General features: G+C 38.9%; 1 protein-coding gene across 2 annotated transcripts in view; it reads right to left on the bottom strand.

Annotated features, from left to right (window-relative positions):
- Rfx7 (regulatory factor X7) overlaps positions 1–22,482 on the bottom strand; it is an 89,480-nt gene that overhangs the window by 36,815 nt on the left and 30,183 nt on the right. For both annotated transcript variants that reach the window (XM_052187826.1, XM_052187824.1), the window contains exon 3: positions 7,170–7,203. In XM_052187826.1, the coding sequence (XP_052043786.1) occupies positions 7,170–7,203 (34 nt within the window). The remainder of the gene's footprint in view (positions 1–7,169; positions 7,204–22,482) is intronic.

Below are 22,482 nucleotides of genomic sequence, written 5' to 3' on the forward strand. Positions count from 1 at the left end.
TGCTAGATAATAACTGTGTCCCTTGTAGTTTTTGTAACATATCTAAATTTATACATCTTCAACCTTATCAGGTTTGAATTTCTTCCCCCAAACTGTTAAGCTAATATTCTGAGCAGCAATGTCAGGATTTTCCCATATTTTTAATTAAACTTACATTTTAAATAAACTTGTGTGAAGAAGTGTCTCTATTTCATCTATTATTTTATAAGTGATGACTATGGCTACAATGAAGCTTTTTTGAGGTAGAAGATCTGAAATGGGGGACCAGAGAGTCTGGAATTTTAATAAGCTCCCAAGTGATGCTGCTACTGTTCCTCAGAGGATTATTCCCAAGGAAGTAGTGTTCAAAGAACTTTTCATGTTCAGGAAAATTTAAAATAAGGGTTCTTTATCATAGACATAGTATACTAATTCTCCAGTGGCTACATGTGTTTATAAAATTTTTCTCTTATTTGTAGCTATTCATCTTATTTTTGGAAACTTGTGACACCAGTCTTCTAATGTTTCCAGGTAGTCAAATATGGCAGTCTCTTCATTCATAATCCCAAATCTCAGTACTTTTCCCCTCAAGATTAAATAAGAAAGACAGAGGAAAAGGTATGAGGACTCATACTTTTCAGGCTTGTTGTTCAGAATTCTAAATTTTCAGTTTCTGAACTTCTATGAAAATCATGGAGAATTACAGAGGAATATGATTTCCTTTTGTGGAGTACCTACATAAACAATGTAAGAAAATTGCTTTCTATCCTGTCCTAGAAAACATCAAGCAACTAGAAGAGCAAACACTTTATATCTGATTATTGTAAAGGTTTAGTCAAGTCTGAATGAGTATGCTGACCTTGGTTAGTATTTAGCATTCACTATAAAATGCTTCTGCCAACAGAGGAGAAAAGGCAGTTTTTCACATGGGCCACACTTTGCATGTGTCTCTGTAATCACATATATACTGGCAAGAACAGAAAACACTACAGTGATCTACTTCAACTTACTGTTAGGAGTGTGTAATATCTTGTAGAAAGCCTCATTCTAATATCAGTCTGGTTCTCAGAAAGCATGTTCTTATATTATAGAGTTCCAGATCACTTTTAGTCCATCTAACAATAAGGACAATAAGCTAATTCTCTTCCCATTTAAAATAATAATCATGATACACACATATAAGTTTCAAAATTAAATGAAATCATTCATGTATCCAGAATTGAGTATTTGGCAAATTCTAGGAACTATTTATACTTTAGTCACACGAAACTAGACAATAAACAAAATTATACACATGATGAAGATAAATGCTATAAGCAAAAAAGGGAAGAATAATTTTTTTAAAATAATATATTTATTTTATATATATGAGTATACTGTAGGTGTCTTCAGACACACCAGAAAAGGGCATCATATCCCATTACAGATGGTTGTAAGCTACCATGTGGTTGTTAGGAATTGAACTCAAGACCTCTGGAAGAGTAAGTAGTCACTGCTCTTAAATGCTAAGTCACCTCTTCAGCCTGGGAAGAATAATTTGTAACAGTGATCTTGCCACAAAGCAAAAAGGCAAATATTTTTACAATGGCTGACCTACAGCAGAGATTCCCACAAGATATCATTATTCTTTGTTACATTCAATTTTGTTATATTTTGCTTTCTATTGACTGGTTATTGTGATGGCTAGAGGAGCAATGATAGAAGGTAGTACATTACTAAGACAAAAATAGCGGCCTTCTTTCAACTTTCTGTTCTTACAGATAATTATGGTTTCCCCAACCCTATAAAGAATAATTCTCAGAAGAACTCTGCCCACAAAGAATTTAATACAAACTAAACTGTTAGACATTGCAACACAAATAAAAAATACTTAAGAAATCTGTCTTTGCTGAGGATTTAAAGCATGATGGGGCCTGAGAAGACTTGAGAGCACCTATCATCTCTGGAATAGAACTTAGGTACAACCGCTGACATGTAGGAAGAAGATGGGCTCAAAGTACAACAGAGACCAACTTTTTTTTTGTTCCCTGTGATCTCTTCCTTTTTGAGATAGGAAAATCAATTCAAGAATCTTTGATGAAATAGAGAAATATATTAGGTATACATTGAAAGTGATTAAAGTATTATTCATTAATATTATTTAAGTAGGCAGAAAGTATTAGGCCTCTATATAAAATTACTGTATTTACAGAACACTGGCTGCTCTTGCAAAGGACCCAGATTTGGTTCCCATCATTCATATGCTGGCTTACAAACCTGCAATTCCAGCTCCAGGATATCCAACATCTTCTCCTAGCCTCTGTAGGCACCATATATACACAGTGCCTTTATATATATGTAGAAAAATGCTCATATATATAAAATTAAAATATAATCAGTATATTTAGTTGGTAAACAATGAGTTTGCAGGCCAAAAGATCAATATAAATTCGGGCAATAAAGCACTGGCTAACAAAAAAATTTAATTACTACTCACAACAGCATCTAAAATTTAAAAAAAATTAATATTTAGGAATAGTTTTAAGAAAATCTGTATGAAATTTACAGAGAAAACTACAAAGATATATTGAAAGAAAATATGGAAGAATCAACTATAATAGTGAAAACCCAATCTCGCAGAGGAAGACTGTGATAGTCATTGCAGTCCCAATTAAAAAAAAAACAAAACAGTAATTTTTTTCTAAAAATAGAAATTCTAAATTCTAAAACTTGAATGGAAATGACATAAACAAAAAGTTGTTTATAGAACTATTTTCCAGATTAGCTATAAAGTGATAGTAAACAAGACACTGATGGGGAGAGGAAGAAGTCTAGATAAAGAGCTATATATTATGATTTTTGATAAGCTAGAGGAATGTCAATGAATGGTGCTGGGAATGGATACCCATTCAAGTGATAAAAGTCATCTGAAGCCAAAAACAGATTCAAAATCAAAATGATTCAAAGATAAAAATCAAAAGGCTAAATTATACAAATTTTATAAGGAAATATGTTAAATTACTATGGGAAGGCTGAAATATGAAAAGTAAGGTTAAGATGTTGACAAGACTATGTGGTTGTGATACTGGCCTTTAATTCCAACAGTTGGGAGGCAGAGACAGAGATCTGCATCTGAACTAGCATGTTTTACAGAGAGAGTTTCAAGGCAGCCAGAGCTGCAGAGAAACCCTGTCTCAAACAAAACAAAACAAAATTCAAACACAAGCCAACCAAAGAGATGTTCGCAATACATTTACAAAATGACACAAAACAGTCAAAAAGAGCAGTAGTGTGCACCTAGCAACTGAATAAAGGAAAATACACAAAGAAGTACTTCCGTTATTAGAAACACCTGAACTTTCATCAATAATCAATAGGGACTATCCGAGTCCCTATTATTTTTGCTTAAGGCTGCTACCATGACCCCATTTCATCTGGTCAGAGAGTAAAGCTATCAAAATGAGGCTGCCTGCATCTAAATAAAGCACATGGGAGGGTCAAATACACGTGACTATGATTTATAAGAAGGTTAACTCTAGGATTAAGTTACTGCCCTCTGGACTGCCTTAGACAGTTCCTTAAGTTGTACAAACCCTTTTTCTAACAAATAGGAAAAAGAATATGACTAAGGCTAGGAAATAATACCCAGTAGGAGACTACTCTAAAGACATGATGTTTCCCAACGGGACCTTTGGGACACCACAAACCACTTAAAAGCTCATGTGTATGGACTGCATCTCAAGCAGATGACTATTAAAAAAAAGATTATAGAATACATCATGTGTGGAAAACATATTACATAATCAAGAGATGCTAATCATCCATGTCTGTCAGTCAAAGGAGGATCTAAGCCCTCCAGGGAAGCTCTCTTTTCCCCTTTATAACTAAGAGTCGTGTAAAAACAGGAGCTCCTGAGCAGGAGCTTTCTGGAGCCCATTCCACTCTGCGGCATGTGCTTGGCTTTCATTCTCACTAACTCTGTGGCATTCATTACTGCTTCTCTGTGTTCGGCTCAATTCTTTGAGACTCAAAGAACTGAACACTGCCTCATGAAAGATCCCCAAGACCCTTTCTAGGAACATAAACAAGAAAAAATTGAGTATGAGTCAGATAACAGAAATTAATTAATTAATCAATAAACAGCATTTTTAATAGTCTAGGTTGTCCTTGAACTTACAATCTTCCTGTTTCAGCTCCTGAGTCCTAGGTTTGGAAATTTTAATAGAGAAACCAGAGTAGAGAGAAAGACAATCAGAGAAAAAAGAACAGTTATTGAGACCAGAATAACATCAGTGATTTCAATTTATGTCTCTTCAAAATTTTAAAAGAGGGGTGAACAAAATCTAAGGAACAGAAAAGTATTTGAAGAGATAATGCCTGAAGACTTCCCAAAATTAACTAATCTACTGAAGATAAATTCGATAAAGCCCCAGTCAGATGCTACAAATATACAGCCATACATGTAATAGCGAAACAGCTGAGAACCAGCGTTTGTAGGCAAGTTAAAAAGTCAGAGACAGAATGAATACAAAGAAATTTTGATAGCAATTAAGAGGAAAAGAACTCATACATTCAGGAAAACAATGATGCACTAACCTCTAACTTCATATCATACATACCAAAGACGGAAAGGTGACAAAATAACATTCATCACAATAAAAGTGTGAAGCAATAATTCTATCCCCAGCAAAATAATCCTTTAAAACTCAAAGCAAAAAGGAGATATAACACCAAATGACTTATTTTTAAAATTAGAGAATTTTAAAAATATATTTTAAAAATAATTAACATTAACTATCATTAAAAAATTATTTAATGCTCTATTGGATTTATGAGTAGTTTAACTAGTTTTCTTCCATTTTGTTCCCCTTATCTATACAGCACATTCTTTATACGTATTTGTATATGTATATATATGTATATTATGTATGTATGTATGTATGTATGTATGTATCAATCTATCTGAGGGGTTTGCTTATTTGAGATAGGGTCTCTCTATACAGCCTGGTCATTCTAGAATTTTCTATGTAGAGACGCTTCTGTCTCTGCCTCCTGAGTACTTGGATTAAAGATGTGTGCAACTATGCCTGGCTTAGTAATATATTTTTTAAATGTCTGAGCACTCTGTCCTGTTATAAGCCTTCCACTTGGCTTTTCAATGAGCTTAGGATGAATGCATCCTTCCTGTCATAGCTGAGAACCAGACATAAACTACTCCCTATACTACTTCTTACTCTAATTCTGCCATCATTATAGCTTGCTGAAATCATTGTATCTCTCAAATATTCAAAACCCATTCCTAATTTTGAATTTGTGTATTCTCCTCTGTTTACAATGTATTGCTGGCGGGCCATTTCACATTTCTATCTTTATTTTTGTCTGTTTATTACTTGTTTGTGTGCATGCCATAGCACGCTTATGGAGGTCAGACGATAAATTTGTATAGCTGGTTCTCTTTTTATTTGGGTTCTGAGGATAGAACTCTGGTTGTGAGGGTAGAGTACTTTTTTATCCACTGAGCCACTTGCCAGACCATGGTTGGCTTCTCAGGTCTGCTTATCTACCATGATTTCAAAGAGGTCTTTTCTGATCACATCCACTTTACTCTGGTCACCATCATTTATTTGCTTCAATGCTCCCTTTTCAAATTTTATAATGGCATTTAACAATATCTGATATTTAAAGCTCATTTGTTTAACGTGAAACCTTTTGTTCTTATTTAGTATTTTGTAATAGATATTATTTATCATTCCCTATTTTCTCCATGATGGAAAACATGAATAATCCTTCCTTATGAATGAATGCTTTCCTTATGGTTCCTTAAATCTAAGAGTATGAGTTATTTTAGTTGTAAAAAGGAAGTAAAAAGACTGCCTATTCCAGAGGATTATTGTATGACAACAAGAAGTAGGGGAATAAAGGAAGAAAGGAAAAGGAAGTCAGTGAATGAAAACAGGAAGTGAAAGGTACAGGTAAAAACTTCCTTACAAAGCCATCCTTCAGCCATTAATAGAAATATAGAAAACTGGTAGAATTTTCTCCCTATGAACAACTGTTATTCATCCACCTTTCAAGAAAATACTATGTTAACAATTACAGAAAAAAACTTAGTAAGATATATAATCATTACACCACCAGATACCTCAAACCATCCAAACCCCACAGAATTTGGATAGGAGAAGGTTCTGAAATGACAAAGAAAGGGAATTTTCTAACTTGACAATGTATGACTTAATAGTGCAAAGCTGTTGGATGCTCAGGTGCATAGGGTGTAGCCTAGGCTCTTGGCAAAGCAGATAGTATTAATTATTACCCCAGTTGTTGAACGTGTATGAGGGTGTGTGTTGGGGGGTGCCTGTGTGAGAATGTTTCACTGAGTAGCCTATTCTGGTTTCAAACCTGTAGCCATCTTGCTTTTGTCTCTGTGAGTGCTGGGATTATGTGGCAGGCAAGATGGCTTGGTTTTCTGTATACATTTAAAAGACCTGAAAGCTGGAGAGATGGTTTGGTAGGCATGAGCTCTTGAAGAGGACCTGAATTTGGTTCCTAATACACATGTCAGGCTATTACTCAATCCCCTGTGACTATGGCCTCAGAGAATTCAACAGCCTCTTCTGGTTTTCAGGTAACTGCACATATGTGGCAACCACTCATACATACACATAAATAAAAATAAAACAATAGCTTTATAATACCTAAGGAACTACCAATATAAAACTATTATTGTGGCTTAAATTCTTAAAAGCTGCAACTCAAAGATGAAAATATAATAAAAATAAATTCACCAAGAATAAAAAAGCATTTATTAAAGTAAATACTTACAGGGTCTTATTAGTAAAAGTGTACTATCTTTGTAGGTGAATTCCAAAAGGCTAACCAACAAAACAATGACAAAAATGTTATCTAATAAATCAATCTACCAAACATCTAAAATGTTTTATTTAGAATTTTCATACATAGTAATTAAAACTTTAAAAATTACACATTTAATGAAATGTTTAAGTAATCTTTCAGTAAAGGTCAGTAAGATTAAAAATCACAATTGCTTCCAACTGTGGTTTTAGGACTGATGAGTTACAGACAAGAACATAGTTAATAATGAATATACCCAGAGGGTTGGTTTTAAATATAAAATTTATTCACAAAAACTCAAGTGGTATTTAGAATCAATATTTATTTAAGAATGGCAGATCGTGAGGTATTGTACTTACCAAAATGCAGTCCACTTTAGATTGTACAGTTTTGCTAAAAGAAAAAAAATGAGTTAATAAAAAAAGGATTTTTAAGTATAAGAACTCTTAAACAGACATAGTAATTATACAAACTAAGGAAATGGTGAAGCATCTCATTAAGTACTACATTTTATTACAATACCCACTAAAGTAAAAATGAAAGCAAGTCATGCAAAACATTTAGATACTTTACACTGTCTTAAAAAATAGTGTAAACTAAATTACCTTTCACAGAAAGTCTAAGAGCCAAGTAGAGGCAACAAAACCTAGTCATGGGCATAGAAGATGGCTCAATGGTTCTGAGCACTTGCTACTCTTGCATGGTGGCTTACAACCACCTGTAACTTCAGTTCCAGGTGCATGCATGCAGTGCACATACATGCATGCATGCATACATACATACATACATACACACACATGCACACACAGAATTATGTGGCCCTATAATATTTATGTGTGTAGATGGATACATGTGTTTGCTGTTGTAGAGACCAGAAAACAACCTCAGCTGTCACACAAAAAATGCAGTCTACCTCCTTTAAGATGTTGTCTTAGTGTCCCGGAGCTCAACAAGCAGAATTATACTAGACTGGCTGGCCCAAGGATCCTCCTGTCTCTTCTTCAGTTGCTGAGATTTGCTGAGATTATAAGCATACCACAATATCCAACATTTTAAAGTGATTTCTGGGGCCTGAACTCAGGTGTTCATGTTTGAGAGACAAGTAGTTTATCAACTGAGCTAAATCTCTGGCACAGATTTGACTAATACTTATTATAGGGATCCTTTATATATCCTAGATGCCAATTCCTCAAATATATTTGACTTTGCTAATTAATAGCATGTGTCTAGACAAAGTTAAAAATTTTAGTCTAAGTGTATTAACTTTCTTTTTATGATGTATTTTGCTTGAAAACATCTATCTAGAGCTAGAGAGATGGCTCAGTAGTCAAGAATGCTTACTGCTCTTCCAAAGGCCGGAGTTTGATACCCAGAACCCACAGTAAGCAGTTCACTACTGTCAGCAACTTCAGTTCCAAGAAACCTGACACCCTTTTTCTGGCCTACATGGGAATGTACACAAATATAGCATATTTATATCTCCCTCTCCCCAAAAACACACACAAACAAATTTAAAAAGTAAATCTTAAAAAATTAAACTATCTAGCTAAGTGTATATATTCTATTTTTAGGACTTGGACATCATCTTTTAAAAATCTCACTTCCATTTGGAATTTCTGTATATATGTAATATACATTTTTTTTTGGCAATCCTGATTGTTCCCTACTTTGTTATACCAAGTTTCACATATTCTTCAATCTATTCTTGGACTTTCTTATCTTTTTTATTATTAACCTTATCGTTTATCCCTAAGCAGTACACATGGAGGGATCCATGGCTCCAGCCGCATATGTAGCAGAGGATGGCCTTGTTGGACATCACTGGGAGGAGAGGCCCCTTGGTCCTGTGAAGGCACAATGCCCTAGTGTAGGGGAATGCCAGGACAGGGAAGCAGGAGTGGGTAGATGGGTGGGGGAACACCCTCAGAGAAACAGGGGGAGGGGGATTGGATAGGGTTTTTGGAGGGGAAACCAGGAAAGGGGATAACATTTGAAATGTAAATAAAGAAAATATCTAATAAAAAATTATAAAAACTATAAGCATACACACACACACACACACACACACACACACACACGTAGTTGTGGTTTGAAATGGAAATGCCAGCTGGGCGGTGGTGGCGCATGCCTGTAATCCCAGCACTCTGGGAGGCAGAGGCAGGCGGATTTCTGAGTTCGAGGCCAGCCTGGTCTACAGAGTAAGTTCCAGGACAGCCAGGGCTACACAGAGAAACCCTGTCTCGAAAAAACCAAATCCAAAAAACCAAAAAACCAAAAAAAAAAAAAAAAAAAAAAAAAAAAAGAAATGGAAATGACATTATGCCACCCATCTACCCACTCCTGCTTCCCCGCCCTGGCATTCCCCTACACTAGGGCACTGTGCCTTCACAGGTCCAAGGGGCCTCTCCTCCCATTGATGTCCAACAAGGCCATCCTCTGCTACATATGTGGCTGGAGCCATGGGTCCCTCCATGTGTACTCTTTGATTGGTGGTTTAGTCCCTGGAAGCTCTGGGGGTCTGGTTGGTTTATATTGTTGTTCCTCCTATGGGACATTTTTTGAGACATGGCTATTATGTGGCTCTGGCTGACACTCACCATATAGACCAGGCTGGCCTTGAACTCTCAGAGATCCCACAAATCCTCCTGAGTGGGGGGATTAGAGTCATCATACCCAACTTACCTATAGTTCTTTACTCTTATGAAATTGCCTGCTTTATATCTCCTTTGTAGAGAAACAAAACCATAACAAAACCGTTCTTGACTAAGGAGCATTTTCAGCGTATTATGTCTTGTTACCTGATTATTTGGCATTCTTTGTCCATTTTTAAAATGGCCAATGATTCATGGACATTCACTTTTCCATATGAATATTTTAATATTTTTTTATTTTATGTATTTGATTAATTTATTAGTTGATACAGAGTCTCCCTATGTAAACCTTAGTTAGCCCAGAACTTATTATGTATACTAGGCTGGCCTTGAACTCAGAACTGTCTTTGCTTTCCAGTGCTGGGAAGTGTTCACTACATGTCAGGTCTATTCATTTTTTTTTTTTTTCTCAAATTCAACAGAATTTCTCCTAACAGTTACATCTAATAATACTGATAGTGACTGAACTGGGGTTGGGGAGCAGATTAATTTCATGACATCTCATAGATGATATATTTATAGTTATTATTCATATTGCATATTCTAGTTGATTTCTGATATGTGACAAATTATTGGTTTTTATAACTGACCTTTATCTTCACCAGTCTTCTTGTACACTTAATAGTTTTAATGAGATACAGATTCTCTTGTAGATAATCATTTCATGCATAATTAATGATATTTTGACTATTTTCAGTATTTATATTTCTTTTCTATTCTAGCTGTAATCTCTAGTGAAATGATGAGGAACAGTTATCTGCTTCATTTCCACATTAAAGATCTTTCTTTAAATTCTAAATTCTTTGAAATCAAGAACAACGTTGGTTTATGGAACAACTTTTTGATTGGATTTAAGGCCTACTCCATGATACAGATCCTATATAAGAGACTGCTAAAGCGACCGAGGACAGATAGGGATGAGACTAGATAGGTTGTGAGCCTAGGGGAAAACCTAATGCTATGAATCTGATAAAGGAACATAAGCACTAAAATACCTCCTAATGACATACTGCTATACTCATGGACATGCCTTGCTCAGTTCATATCAGAGAAGCATCTTGTAGTAGATGGAAATTAACACAGACCAATAACTGGACAATGTGCCGAGAGTGAGAAAGACTTTGGAGCACTCATTCCTAACTGGAATGTTTGTCAAACCCTTTCCTTATGGCTCAGGAGATCCATGCAAAAGACGCGGAGAGATTATAAGAGCCAGAGGTAATGGATGACTCCAAGTTAAGAGTGTCTTCCAGATGCAACAGGATTGGTGCACATTTAAACTCACAGAAACTATGGCAGCATGTACAACACCTTCCCAGGTTTCAAGCAAGATGGAGTTACAGCACTATGAGGAGGGATTGGTTATGGGGTCCTATCTCTAATCAAGAACTTATCTATAACTGATACAAACTGACAAAGCAAAACAACTGCCACTGGAGAGTCACTGAGTATATCAACTACACTCCAGTGCAGGCTTTATGCACAGGAGTAGTTGACCAATACAAAACAACCTTAATGGTACTTTTTATGTACTTTTTTCATTACTTTGTTCTGATATTTTTTTTTCATCTTACTGGTCTTTTGCTTGTCCCCTTTCCCCACAATGAGGTAGGGCATGGTGGCACAGACTTTTAATTTTGGAAGTTGAGAGGAGGAGGCTAGAGAATCAGGAGTTGAAAGTGACCTTTGAGTCAGGTGGTGGTGGTGCATGCCTGTAATCCCAGCACTCTGGGAGGCAGAGGCAGAGGCAGGCAGATTTCTGAGTTCAAGGCCAGCCTGGTCTACAGAGTGAGTTCCAGGACAGCAAGGGCTATATAGAAAAACCATGTCTTGAAAAAAAAAATCCAAAAAACCAAAAAAACAAAAACAAAAACAAAAACAAAAAAACACCAACCCCCCCCAAACCCCCAAAACCCCCAGCAACAACAAACAAACAAACAAACAAAAAGAAAGAAAGTTACCTTTGGCTGCAAATGATAGTTTGTAGCTGGAAAACTACATTTTAAAAAAAAGGTGATTTGGGAGGCTAGAGAGACTGCTCAGTGGTTCAGATACTAGCATTACTATAAAATGTAGGCGTGGTCCTATACAAGCAGTACCTGAGTTCAATCTCTTGTACCTATATGAAAAGATGGGCGTGCTTATGTGCTTGTAATTCCAATGCAGGGAACAGGGAAACTGGTCAATCTCTGAGACTCAACTCTGTCCAACTAGCCTCGCCTTATCAGTGAGCCTTAGGTCAATGAGATACCATCTCAAAAACAACTAACCAACTTATTCCCCAAGGTGGACTACTAGCCTCTGACTGTGCAGTACACACACATAACCTAGAGTCCAGAGGAGAAAAAGCAGTACACAAAAACACAAATTCTTAATGATCTTTTCAGCAGACAAAACTTTTAACAGTAAGAATCATAAGCATGGCCGGGCAGTAGTGGCGCATGCCTTTAATCCCAGCACTTGGGAGGCAGAGGCAGGCAGATTTCTGAGTTCCATGCCAGGTTGGTCTACAGAGCGAGTTCCAGGACAGCCAGGGCTACACAGAGAAACCCTGTCTCAAAAAAAAAAAAAAAAAAAAAAAGAAAAAAAGAAAAAAAAGAATCATAAGCATGTTTACGTATATAGGAATGATCATAATAAATGTGTATATAGAGGTGGCTCAACTGAAAAAGTTGTGAAAATAAAAAACAAATGTAAATTCTAGAATATAAAAAGTTGTAGCAAATATAATAAGAAACTTCACTGGATGGCTTTATAGGACAGCAGATTGCAGTAAAAGGGTCATAACTAAAGAACAGATAGATCTTACTGAACCTAAAGGAGAAAGAGAAGTCTTGAGATAATACAGAAACTCCGAATTTATAGCACAAGATCAGGTGGTTTGTGACAGGAGAAGAAAGATGAGACAAAATATTTAATAAAGGTCAGATTTTTCACAAACTCTATGACAAATAAAACCTTAGAGATTGCAAGAAGTGAGAAAACTCTCAGCCAGACATATGTTAGCCCAAAGGATGAAAACATGTAGATAAAAAGAATTCCATGAAAGCAGCTAGAGAAAAGCAATGCCACATACAACAAAAAAGGGAGGTTAGAACAATGATCATCTTCAACATAGTCAACAGATCTGCAAGAAAGAAATCAAGGAAATTCAAGAGACCTAGGAGAATCCTTTAATGTATACTGATGTGAACAATGAAAAGAAACTTTACAAAAATACAATTAGAAAGTCAGAAAACCATTCACAGGATGCTATAAAAATCAAAAGCAAGTTCTATGTGTTGAAAGCATCAATTAAGAAAATATTTGCAGTACATATCTGATAAAAGATGACCAGAAGAACTCCTGTGACTCAAAAGTAAAGACAAGTAACCAATTAATAAACATGTAAATTTTATAAAGAAAGAATATACAGCTGACCAATAAATACATGAAAAGACAGTCCACATAAATAGGTACTCAGGAAAGGAGGGAGATAAAATGATGTATTAATAGAATACTAACAGAATTAAAAAAAAATGGGCTGGAGAGATAGATGGCTTAGTGGTTCAGAGCACTGACAGTTCTTCCAGAGGTCCTGCATTCAATTCCCAGCAACCACATGGGGGCTCACAACCATCTGTAATGGGATCTGATACCGGCTCCTGGTGTCTGAGAACAGCCACAACATACTCACATACATAAATAAGTAAAATCTTGAAGAAAAATAAAAACCAAACAACCCAAAACAAAACAAATAGAAAGGAAGAAATAAAGAAAAGAAAAAGGAAGGAAGGAAAGGAAGCAAGCAAGCAAGCAGGCTGAGCAAGCCTTGGTACCAAGTCAGTAAGCAGCACTTCTCCATGGCCTCTGCATCAGCTCCTGCCTCCAGGTTCCTGTCCTCTTTGAGTTCCTGTCCTGACTTCCCTTTAAGATGAACAGTGAAGTGGAAGCTTAAGTCAAATAAACTCTTTCCTCCCCAACTTTTGGTCATGGTGTTTCATCACAGCAATAGTAACCCTACACAGAACAACAACAACAACAACAACAACAACAACAACAGCAGCAGCAGCAGCAGCAGCAGCAGCAGCAGCAACAATAACAACAACAAGAAAAGTAAAGTAAGAAGTCAACGCTTTTGAATAAAAAAATTCAGATTCCACAGCTACTTAAGAATATAACATTCGATTCCAGCTATTGCTCAGGCCCCAACATTAGCAGCAGGCCTCTGACAGATACTGACAGGCTTCTGAGATACTACTGTCTGTGAATCTCTAAATTAACAGACTTAGAATTGCCACACTCCCTCACTCGGAGAAGTAAGTTTACATTAAGTGGGGTACTGCTGGCAATATATTCTGTTCCCAACCTCTTTCGCTGACTTCTGCATGGGAAATTAAGAGAGCATGTTGCAGGCTCAACTTGTAAAATAATCCCCATCCTCAGAAAGGGCTTGGGCTTCGGGCTTTAATTTCCTCTCTTAAGATCCCCTACCATGTGACTATCCATCCATAGCACCAACAACTCTTAAACTCCAATCCCCAACAATCTGTTCCAGTGTTCCTCTAGAACACAAATCTGAGATCTTTCATTAGGTATATGTATTTTACCATTTATTTCCTTCTGAGATACACTGTCCTGCAGGGTTTTTCATAAAGATGATTTATATAAGTCATTTTAAGTTTATTAACAGATTGTTATTAAATGCTATGTGACATGATTTAATGTAAGAAGAATATATATTGAGCACAACTTTTAAAATATTTCATTAAATGTTTGATAAAATAAATTTTAACTTAATAAAAGAAAATATACTGTGAAATTTCCTTACACACACATCATAAATAGATACAATAAGTTAAAAACCAAAAGTGACTAATATAAGATCACACGTTTATTTTTATTTGCTACTGTTACATCTGATAATGCCTCAATTGTACATTTGAATTTTAATCAACAACATTTTGTGCCCTAGTCTCATGATTTTGGAACTTCCTTTTTCACAAACCCATTATGTACTCCACTGAGTGTGCGGGAGGAAGGTCTGGCTATATCTAGACACTGACTCTGTGCTGAGCTTCAATGCCTCTAGTGCTGATACTGCAGAGCTAACCAGAAGCTCTAAACACAGGCCAAAAGTTACATCCCCTAAGAGAGAGAGAGAGAGGGAGACGGGAGACGGGAGACGGGAGACGGGAGACGGGAGACGGGAGACGGGAGACGGGAGACGGGAGACGGGAGACGGGAGACGGGAGACGGGAGGGAGACGGGAGACGGGAGAGAGACGGGAGACGGGAGACGGGAGACGGGAGACGGGAGACGGGAGACGGGAGACGGGAGAGAGACGGGAGACGGGAGACGGGAGACGGGAGACGGGAGACGACGGGAGACGACGGGAGACGACGGGAGACGGGAGACGGGAGACGGGAGACGGGAGACGGGAGACGGGAGGAGAGGGGAGACGGGAGAGGGGAGAGGGGAGAGGGGAGAGGGGAGAGGGGAGAGGGGAGAGGGGAGAGGGGAGAGGGGAGAGGGGAGAGGGCAGGGGGAGAGGGGAGAGGGAGAGGGGAGAGGGCAGGGGGAGAGGGAGAGGGAGAGGGAGAGGGGAGGGGGAGAGGGAGAGGGGAGAGGGAGAGGGGAGAGGGAGAGGGGAGGGGGAGAGGGAAGGGGGAGAGGGAGAGGGGAGGGGGAGAGGGAAGAGGAAGGGGGAGAGGGGAGAGGGAGAGGGAAGGGGGAGAGGGAGATGGAGATGGAGAAGGAGAGGGAAGAGGGAGAGGGGAGAGGGAGAGGGGAGAGGTAGAGGGGAGATGGAGAGGGGAGAGGGAAGGGGGAGAGGGAGAGGGGAGAGGGTGAGGTAGAGGGAAGGGGGAGAGGGAGAGGGGAGGGGGCGAGGAAGAGGGGAGGGAGAGAGGGAGAGGGAGAGGGAGAGGGAGAGGGGAGAGGGAGAGGGAAGGGGGAGAGGGAGAAGGGAGGGGGAGAGGGAGAGGGAGAGGGGAGAGGGAGAGGGAAGGGGGAGAGGGAAGGGGGAGAGGGGAGAGGGAGAGGGAAGGGGGAGAGGGAGAGGGAGAGGGGAGAGGGGAGAGGGAGAGGGAAGGGGGAGAGGGAGAGGGGAGGGGGAGAGGAAGAGGGAGAGGGAGAGGGGGAGAGGGAGAAGGGGAGGGGGAGAGGGAGAGGGAGAGGGGGAGAGGGAGAGGGAGGAGAGAGAAGAGGGAGAGGGAAGGGGGAGAGGGAGAGGGAGAGGGGAGAGGGAGAGGGGAGAGGGAGAGGGAGAGGGAAGGGGGAGAGGGAGAGGGGAGGGGGAGAGGGGAGGGAGAGAGGGAGAAGGAGAGGGAGAGGGGAGAGGGAAAGGGAAGGGGGAGAGGGAGAGGGGAGGGGGAGAGGGAGAGGGGAGGGGGAGAGGGAGAGGGAAGAGGGAGAGGGGAGAGGGAGAGGGAAGGGGGAGAGGGAGAGGGAGAGGGAAGGGGGAGAGGGAGAGGGGAGGGGGAGAGGAAGAGGGGAGGGAGAGAGGGAGAGGGGAGGGGGAGAGGGAGAGGGAAGAGGGAGAGGGAGAGGGAGAGAGGGAGAGGGAGAGGGGAGAGGGAGAGGGAAGGGGGAAGGGGGAGAGGGAGAGGGGAGGGGGAGAGGGAGAGGGAAGGAGGAGAGGGAGAGGGGAGAGGGAAGGGGAGAGGGAGAGGGAAGGGGAGAGGGAGAGGGAAGGGGGAGAGGGAGAGGGGAGGGGGAGAGGGAGAGGGGAGAGGGGGAGGGAAGAGGGAGAGGGAGAGGGGAGAGGGAGAGGGGAGAGGGGGAGGGAAGAGGGAGAGGGAGAGGGGAGAGGGAGAGGGGGAGGGAAGAGGAAGAGGGAGAGGGGAGAGGGAGAGGGGGAGGGAATGGGGAGAGGGAGAGGGGAGGGGAAGAGGGAGAGGGGAGGGGGAGGGGGAAGGAGATGGAGAGGGGGAAGGAGAGGGAGGGAGGGGGAGAGGGAGAAGAAGGGAGAGGGAGAGGGGGAGAGAGATTCCCCAAGATAAAAAGCCCTCAGAACAGAAAATCATCTATCTACAGAGCTATACTATCTATATCATACCTACATTCAAAAAAATGGCTACGGAATATAAGACAAATTTAAAAATTTACCTCAAATAACCACTTTACTTTCCTATGCTCCAGAAAGCCAGAAAGAAGAACTCTATGAAATCAAGTGCAAATGAAGATAAAGCACCTGACTCTAAAGCTACCACTCTTGAGACTGGGAAGCTTAAGAGCACTGTGAATCTCATAGCAAAAGCACAAAAACTAACCACAGTAAATAAGTAATATATACAAACATTTTCTAGGGAAAAAATGAGGACTGAAATGCCAACCAGAAAATCAATTAAGTCAACAAACAAACAAACAGGTATTTCCTCTGAGAAAGATTTTTTCCTAAGGCTTGCAGAAGGCATGTAAGTCAAAAACATACATCTTAAAATCTGGACTCCAAAGCAAATGATTTTTTTTTTTTTTTGGATTTGTTTTTTTCGAGACAGGGTTTCTCTGTATAGCCCTGGCTGTCCTGGAACTCACTCTGTACACCAGGTTAGCCTCGAACTCAGAAATCCACCTGCCTCTGCCTCCCAGAGTGCTGGGATTACAGGCGTGTGCCACCACCGCTGCCCGGCGAGCAAATGATTTTTAAAGATGATCAAAGGATAGAGAACATACAATAAAGTTATAAACATAATGATACTGAGAAGTTTCAAAACAAGACAGTTACAGTTGCATACATTAGGGGCATAAGTTCATATTGTGTCCATTTATATAGGTATGAAAACCATTTTTTAATCTGCTTCCCCCCCCAGAACTATCAAGCTTGAACAACTTGTAATAGTTTCACTGACCATACTTCTTATGATATCTGATTAATTTTGCCCAAATTTCTACCTTCCTATTTCTCTCTTAAAAATTACAGAATGCCTACTACCCATTTCAAATGCTAATCTCAAAGTTGTTTTTCAGTTCTCTTCTCTGGGTTTATGATCTATCCTATTTATTATTATCAATATAAGTTTGATCACCAAAATATCAAGATTAAATGTAAATGCCCAGATATTTTCACTAAAGAATGCTGCTAAATGTTTATCTACATATTTCCTTCAGAAATTCATTTGAATATAGTATTAACATAGTACTTCTGACAGTGACAGAAATATATATATCAACAGAACAGAACAGAACAGAAGGAAATAAACCAACTCAACTATGCTAAAGTGTTTTTCTGATAAAGATGCAAATGCAGTTAGAGCTCAGTAAACAGATGGTATTGTGACAACTTACACCTGCACATTATAGACAGAACTTCTTTCAGAAAGCTGTTAAAATACAACACGAAACTAGGGTGAGAGGTGTAGAAAATGGAACCCTGTGTAAGGTGGAAGTAAAATAGTGAATACAGGAAGCAATATAGAAATCCTCAAAATATAAATCGAGCACAGACTCTTAACAGTCTCATTATTAGAATACATACCTACAGCAATTGACAAAGACTCAGATACAGGTAGACCCATGTGCAGAGCATATTATTTATAAAAGAAACTGTAAGAGCAACTTAATGTCTATCGATGGATAAATGAACATGAAATATGACATGTCCACAGAGTATTACTCAGCCTTAAAAAGCAAAAACTTCCAGATGAATTTGTTAATTGCTTTTTCTAACTCTGTGAAGAATTGAGTTGGGATTTTGATGGGTATTGCATTGAATCTGTATATTGCTTTTGGCAAAATGGCCATTTTAACTATATTGATTCTGGCGATCCATGAGCATGGGAGGTTTTCCCATTTTTTGAGGTCTTCTTCCATTTCCTTCTTCAGAGTCTTGAAGTTCTTGTCGTAAAGATCTTTCACATGTTTGGTAAGAGTCACCCCAAGATACTTTATACTGTTTGTGGCTATTGTGAAGGGGGTCATTTCCCTAATTTCTTTCTCAGCCTGCAAAAAACCCAGGATAGCTAAAACTATTCTCAGCAACAAAAGAAATTCTGGGGGAATCAGTATCCCTGACCTCAAGCAATACTACAGAGCAATAGTGTTAAAAACTGCATGGTATTGGTACAGTGACAGGCAGGCAGATCAATGGAACAGAATTGAAGATCCTGAAATGAACCCACACACCTATGGCTACTTGATCCTCGACAAAGGGGCTGAAAACATCCAATGGAAAAAAGATAGCCTTTTCAACAAATGGTGCTGGTTCAACTGGAGGTCAGCATGCAGAAGAATGCGAATTGATCCATCTTTATCGCCTTGTACTAAGCTCAAATCCAAATGGATCAAGGACCTCCACATAAAGCCAGACACTCTGAAGCTAATAGAAAAGAAACTGGGGAAGACCCTTGAGGACATTGGTACAGGGAGAAAATTTCTGAACAGAACACCAATAGCGTATGCTCTAAGATCAAGAATTGACAAATGGGACCTCACAAAATTACAAAGTTTCTGTACGGCAAAGGACACCATCAAAAGGACAAATCGGCAACCAACAAATTGGGAAAAGATCTTCACCAATCCTACATCAGATAGAGGGCTAATATCCAATATATATAAAGAACTTAAGAAGTTAGACTCCAGAAAACCAAACAACCCTATTAAAAAATGGGGGGTACAGAGTTAAACAGGGAATTCTCACCTGAAGAACTTCGGATGGCGGAGAAGCATCTTAAAAAATGCTCAACTTCATTAGTCATTAGGGAAATGCAAATCAAAACAACCCTGAGATTTCACCTTACACCAGTCAGAATGGCTAAGATTAAAAATTCAGGAGACAGCAGGTGTTGGAGAGGATGTGGAGAAAGAGGAATACTCCTCCACTGCTGGTGGGGGTTGCAAATTGGTACAACCACTCTGGAAATCAGTCTGGCGGGTTCCTCCGAAAACTGGGCACCTCACTTTCAGAAGATCCTGCTATACCACTCCTGGGCATATACCCAGAGGATTCCCCACCATGTAATAAGGATACATGTTCTACTATGTTCATAGCAGCCCTATTTATAATTGCCAGATGCTGGAAAGAACCCAGGTATCCCTCAACAGAAGAGTGGATGCAAAAAATGTGGTATATCTACACAATGGAGTACTATTCAGCCATTAGAAACAATGAATTCATGAAATTCTTAGGCAAATGGATGGAGCTAGAAAACATCATACTAAGTGAGGTAACCCAGACTCAAAAGGTGACTCATGGTATGCACTCACTAATAAGTGGATATTAACCTAGAAAACTGGAATACCCCAAACATAATCCATACATCAAATGAGGTACAAGAAGAAAGGAGGAGTGGCCCCTTGTTCTAGAAAGACTCAGTGAAGAAGTATAGGGCAAAACCAGAACGGGGAAGTGGGAAGGGGTGGGTGGGAGGACAGGGGGAGAAAAGGGAGCTTATGGGACTTTCGGGGAGTGGGGGGCTAGAAAAGGGGAAATCATTTGAAATGTAAATAAAAAATATATCGAATAAAAAAAATAATGAAATTAAAAAAAAAAAGCAAAAACTTAAAAAACCTAAAAAAGCTTGCTATATACAAGCCTAATAGTTTAAAATACCATCAACCAAAGGCCAAAAAGTATAATTCTACTTTGTACTTAGAAATCAAATCAAAGTGCAATCAAATTCAGAGGAAGAATGAACTGTGGATACCAGGGATTAGCAGGCAGTGGGACCAGGGTGTTTTTGTTGTGTTTAAGACAGGGTCTTACTTACTTTGTAGCCTTGGCTGGTGTGGAACTCACTGTGTTGAACAAGCTCTCCCTGAACTTACAAAGGCCTGTGCCACCATGCTTAGCTTTATTCATATTCTTAAAAATGGTTAAGACAGTAAATTTTGTTATATGTATTCCAATATATTTAGAACAAATTTTAAAATGAACTTCTAGCTTTATCTTATTTATCCTTTATTTTACAAATTAACTCAAAATATATCATAGACAAACTCAAAACAAAAATATAAAACCTTTAAGGGGGAAATATGAGAAAACTGGATCTAGGAACAAGGCAGTTCTTAGATTTCACATCAAATCACTATCTGTAAAAGGAAAAGCAGAAAAAGGACTGTTAAGAGGATTACAAATGAAACAAGACTTCAGGTTTCTGGGTCAGCATAGAAAATCTAAAAAGTCACCACTTAGTCCTTTAATAAGAAAAATACTGAGAAAGAGACAGCTCTTCTCTTAGATCTATCAGGGTAAAGTCACAGGACTGACCAAATCCCCTTGAACTTGAGTGACTGACAATCACCAACAAAAATCTCTGTGAGGTCCAACAAGTTCAGAGTACAGGAGAAATATCTAAAGTATTGAGGCAAAAACTCCTCTAACCTATAACACTAAAACAGAAACAAACAAACAAACAAACAAACAAACAAACAAACAAAAAAACCAAACCAAACCAAACCAAACCAAACCAAACAAAAACCCACCACACTTCAAAACTGAAGATGGAATATCTCTTCTTAACAAAAACCTGAGGAAGTCTGTGGACAGTAGTTCTACAAGAAATGTTAAAGGAAGTGATGCAGAGATGGCTCAGCAGTTAAGAGTGTTTGCTGTTCCAGAGGGCCTGAGTTCCACTCCTAGCACTAACTCTGGGCAACTCACAAATGCCTCTAACTACAGAATCAGAGGATGTGACCTCTTTTTTGGGTCTCTGTGGGCACATACAATGGACATACATATAAATTATATATTTAATATAAAAATATCAAAATGAATGTTAAAGGAAATGAACAGAGAAGACTAACAAATTATAATATAAATACACAGAGCTGGGCAGTGGTGGTGTACGCCTTTAATCCAAGCACTTGGGAGGCAGAGGCAGGCGGTTTTCTGAGTTGGAGGCCAGCTTGGTCTACAGAGTGAGTTCCAGGACAGCCAGGGCTATACAGAGAAACCCTGTCTTGAAAAACAAAACAAAACAAAACAAAACAAACAAACACCCCCCAAGCCCCAAAAAAGTACACAGAAAGGAGGAGCATTAAGTACAGAAAATGTGATACATTCCTTACCTTTAAGAGACTCAACACACTTGTTTATTTAAAATAATAACAATGTATTCAGTTATATATGCTTATGGACACATTCCTCCTCCTGCCTCTATATGAATAAGTTGGGTAATAAAAGAAGGGAGTATAATAAAGAATTCATATAGCTTTGCTATTTAAGGCTAGGCTTACCAGTATCTGTGTAGCAGTAGTTTTTTAGAAAGTAGGGTTAAATTATGTATATGCACTGAAGATTTGGGAACAAACAGTAAGAAAATGTCCAAAAGGGAAGTATAAATAATTAGCTAACAAAGGAGATAAAATGGAATCACAAAAAATGCTTAATAAGGATCCAAAAGAATAGAAATTGAATTAACAGATATTGAACAAAGGCAATGAAGAGAAATATGCTTAATATTATCCACTTGATCAATAATCACTAAAGATCTGGTGGTACAAACAGACTAGTTTTTAAAAATATCATCAGAACAAAACAAATAAAAGATCCTAGCACTGCTAGCAAGAAAAGAAACTTCCCCTTATTTCCATCTTTTCCCCTCTGAGGTTTCTGTAATTAATTGAAAACTGAACATGTTAAATGAAAAATTAAGAAATAATTTCTAAGTTTTATATTTTAGTATTAGTCCTAATTGTTAACTGTCGGTAGTTTATGAATTAAACTTAACCAGTTATGTATGTCTAGGATGAAACAGTGAGTAATGGGGTTTAGGACCCAAGAGTTTCAGGCACCTGGTGCATGTCTCACAATACATTTTACAGGAATAAGAAGAGACGATAGCAATGTGGGATGGAGAAGATTTGAAAGCAGGCAAAGGCTATCAGAAATAGAGTAGCACTGAATATGATAAAGATAAGATACATTTTGCAAAAAGACATTTTACCCCATAAGGTACGTGTGGTGATTGGAGTATGCTTGGCCCACAGAGTGGCATTATTAGGAGGAATGGCCTTGTTGGAGGAAGTGTGTCATTGTGGGTGTGGGCTTTAAGATTTTCCTCCTAGCTGCCTGGAAGTCAGTCTTCTAGCAGCCTTCAGA

This window comes from Apodemus sylvaticus, chromosome 7 (assembly GCF_947179515.1).
Source record: "Apodemus sylvaticus chromosome 7, mApoSyl1.1, whole genome shotgun sequence".
In the NCBI taxonomy this organism is placed as follows: domain Eukaryota; kingdom Metazoa; phylum Chordata; class Mammalia; order Rodentia; family Muridae; genus Apodemus; species Apodemus sylvaticus.